We start from the raw sequence: 3,356 nt of genomic DNA, 5'->3' as shown, positions 1-3,356 counted from the left end.
CATTATACAGGTGTGCCGACTTCCCTCAAAAAACTGAGGCAGATGAGTCGTAATTCTCTGGCCGTCGCTAGACGGCGCATGGTTCCAGGTACTGTACATGTGCGAATGAGATTGCGCTGCTGAATACACACAATCACACTCATTCGCACACGTACGGTACCTGGAACCATGCGCCGTCTGGCGGCGGCCAGAGAATTACGACTCATCTGCCTCCAAATTTCAGCATTACAGAGATGCTAAGTCGGCACACCTGTATAATGCACCATGGTACGAAGCGTTGAAGCCTGCTATGGCCGCTGGTCGTATATCTATCTCGCTCGCACACCGATAGTTGGTGGGGGCGCAGCAGGCCCACTGAATCAGTGAGCAGGCCAGTCACACATACACACACAACTCTCACTTCTTACGCATTCCCCACTTTCATTGGGCGAATCTCTCCCCACCAACTCGTCAATTAGAAAGAGAGCGCCTTACGACCACAACAGGCTCTCTCTCTCTTACTCTTTATCACTATTATATGCAATTTCACGATATATCGATCGTCAATGATCGATTATAGTACTATATATACCGCGATATGTGAATTTATCAAACATCGAGCTACATATATAAAGCAATAAAGTTGCAAATACAGTTCACGATATCAGTGTATTACGAGTTTCTTTTTTTGCTGTTAAATAACAATGTATTAGACTTCTAATTTATAATACTAATGCTACTTTAGTTAAGACAACGTAAATAGCTTGGTGTTGGTGTTGACCGTCGTACAGGTTATGTTTGTTTACATCATGAAAGTACACGTGCTAAACTTTGTCGTAGCTTAAGTCGACGTGTTTGGCGAAAATGGCTTTGAAAATGAAAAAGAAAAGCTTGGCTGACAAAATAAACTCTTTAGTTAGTGCAGCACCAACAAATTTTGATTCTGACGATGATAATGAAGATACAAGAGCTAAAGTAGTCGATAATGACGACGAAAGTGACAATTCCGCTAGCAATTTGCAGGTTTCAGAGATAAGAAGGCGGAATATTGATCTTCTTGACCAATTAGATGAAAGGTAAGCTCTAAGTTTTCTTATTGTAGTTTCATATTGGTGATTTTATGATCAAACAACAAAAATAGTATGTTACTAATATTGAAATTTTGGGACTTCTGTTTAACCCTTAGCACTCGAATGGTGACTCTGAGGCGCCACTAAAAATTGATCTACCATTATTCAAAATATTGTTTACATTATTAAACGTGTCTACCAATTTCGTATCCACAAAATATGAAAAATCATAGAGAATGAAAATATTATAGGTCGGAAGAAATGTTTAATTTTCAAGTTAAAATAGCTCCGAGTGCAAAAGGTTAATTGTGTTGTAAATATGAAATAAACTTGGACTTTTGTTCTATTACATTGTTATTTTGAAAAGAAGAAATTGTTTTGGTTGAATTTGTTCCTTTGGGAAGCATACATATTATCTTCGCTAATACATCTTGACTTATTTATAATACACTGTGTAATTTAATAGGTACAAAGGCAAAAAGGTTTCGAGAAAGGATGTATATTCCGATGACAGTGACTCGATTGATACAAAAGAAAATGATGATGATGGAGAAGAAGAAGAAGAAGAAAATGAAATGAATGATTTGGAAGATGACGACGAGGAGAGCTATAATAATGAAAACAGTGGTAACGAAGATGTCGATAATGAAGACAATGACTTCAGTGGGAACAATGATAGTACCGAAGATGAAATTGATGATAACGATGGTAATGAAAGTGTAAGATCTAACATGGAAGAAGAAAGTGATGACAATGTAAATGTTAAAGCAAAAAAGAAAAGCAATTTTAAAACAATTTCTCATACAAACCTTAGAGCAGATATTGAAAAGGGTAACTGTGTTAGAAACCAGTTAAAACTGTGGGAGAGTCTGTTAGAAGTCAGAATCAAATTACAAAAATGTCTGGTTACAAGTAATCAAATGCCTCAACATGATGTTTATAAGGACTTGAAGGAAAATGTAGAATATACGAAGAAAACGAATGAAAGTAGAAATAAATTAAAAATACTTTTAAATAATCTGTTACAATTACAAAGTATTCTTTTGAAACAATACCCTGAAACAACAAACTTGTCCTCGCAAAATCGAAAAAGAAAAGCAGAAGACGATATAGACAACAAAATAATGAATTCCAATGATGCAACGGACGAGGAAATTCCTTCGGATACAGAAGATGAAGATAATGTGGATGACAAATTGATTTCTGATGAAGATAAAGCACATAATGCTAAGAACATATGTAACATGAAATTAAAACTGAACAATTATGAGAAGATAATAAATGAAAATAATAAATCTTATGCAGATTACAGAAACTCTGTGATAGAAAAGTGGAATGAAAAGACGAAATTAGTAAGCGGGAAATTGAACAAAGACACAAATCAATCTACCTTGAAGCAAATTGAGTTTGCATTAAGTGATAAAAAAAAGTTACACGGCAGAACGCAGTTAAAACGTTCAGAATACAAAATTGTTGGGAAAACAGATTCAATTGAAGATGACGAGGGTAGAAGGGTTCAAGAATATGATTTTGAGATTTATGATGATGACGACTTTTACCACCAGTTATTACGAGATTTAATTGAACACAAATCAGCAGACGTCACGGATCCTATTCAGCTCAGTAAACAGTGGATTCAATTACAAAACATGAGAAGCAAAATGAAGAGGAAAATAGATACGAGAGCTACCAAGGGTAGAAGAATAAGATACAACGTACATAATAAATTAGTCAATTTTATGGCACCTATCACTGTTAACGATACATGGTCGGACCAAGCAAAAGATGAATTGTACAATTCATTGTTTGGTAAAATTAAATCAATGAATGAACATATTACTCAATGAAGTAATAATTTACTAATAAGTAATAAAACTTTATTTAATTTTGTACATTTTACTAAGGACTATTTTATAAAATGTATGCGAATCTAATGAACATGAAAAATCCAAATGTTATGTACAGTATACGGAATAAATGATAAAACATGTATGTATAAGAGGTTGTTTAAATTTTTATTTGTTTTTATAGAAAAATTAAGATTGTTTTGTACTTTCGTAAATATATATAAGTTTATAATTAGACTGCGGATCTCTTTATGCAAAATAAAAGTTGTCTGCATCAATTGCAAGAGGTAGAAACTAAATCGAATGTTATTTCCTTCCGTAATGACTTTAATAGAGGAGAAATTATTTTTTACGGATACAGTAGAAGTAGAGGTACGGCCAGGTACGCTGGTGAGTGTAGCGCGCGGGCGCGTTGGAAAGGAACCAAGGAACGTAAATAGGGGCAATAGTAGGCTATGGT

The 3,356-nt window shown here is 34.6% G+C and overlaps 1 protein-coding gene across 1 annotated transcript; it reads left to right on the top strand.

Annotated features, from left to right (window-relative positions):
* The first annotated feature begins 547 nt into the window (after positions 1-547).
* On the top strand, positions 548-3,197 carry Aatf (Apoptosis antagonizing transcription factor). Its single transcript, XM_076424971.1, has 2 exons — positions 548-1,055; positions 1,516-3,197. Exons 1-2 carry the CDS (start codon positions 844-846, stop codon positions 2,894-2,896), a joined length of 1,593 nt encoding a protein of 530 aa, XP_076281086.1. The 5' UTR covers positions 548-843; the 3' UTR covers positions 2,897-3,197.
* Positions 3,198-3,356: the final 159 nt, after the last annotated feature.

This window comes from Lasioglossum baleicum, chromosome 6, assembly GCF_051020765.1.
Source record: "Lasioglossum baleicum chromosome 6, iyLasBale1, whole genome shotgun sequence".
Lineage (NCBI taxonomy): Eukaryota > Metazoa > Arthropoda > Insecta > Hymenoptera > Halictidae > Lasioglossum > Lasioglossum baleicum.
This window is presented reverse-complemented; position numbering and strand designations above follow the sequence as displayed.

What these genes read in the sequence shown, in the direction of transcription:
- Aatf (XM_076424971.1), top strand. Translation starts at nt 844, where the DNA reads ATGGCTTTGAAAATGAAAAAGAAAAGCTTGGCTGACAAAATAAACTCT. An exon ending in CTTGACCAATTAGATGAAAG is followed by an intron (nt 1,056 to 1,515) that starts GTAAGCTCTAAG and finishes GTAATTTAATAG; the next exon opens with GTACAAAGGCAAAAAGGTTT.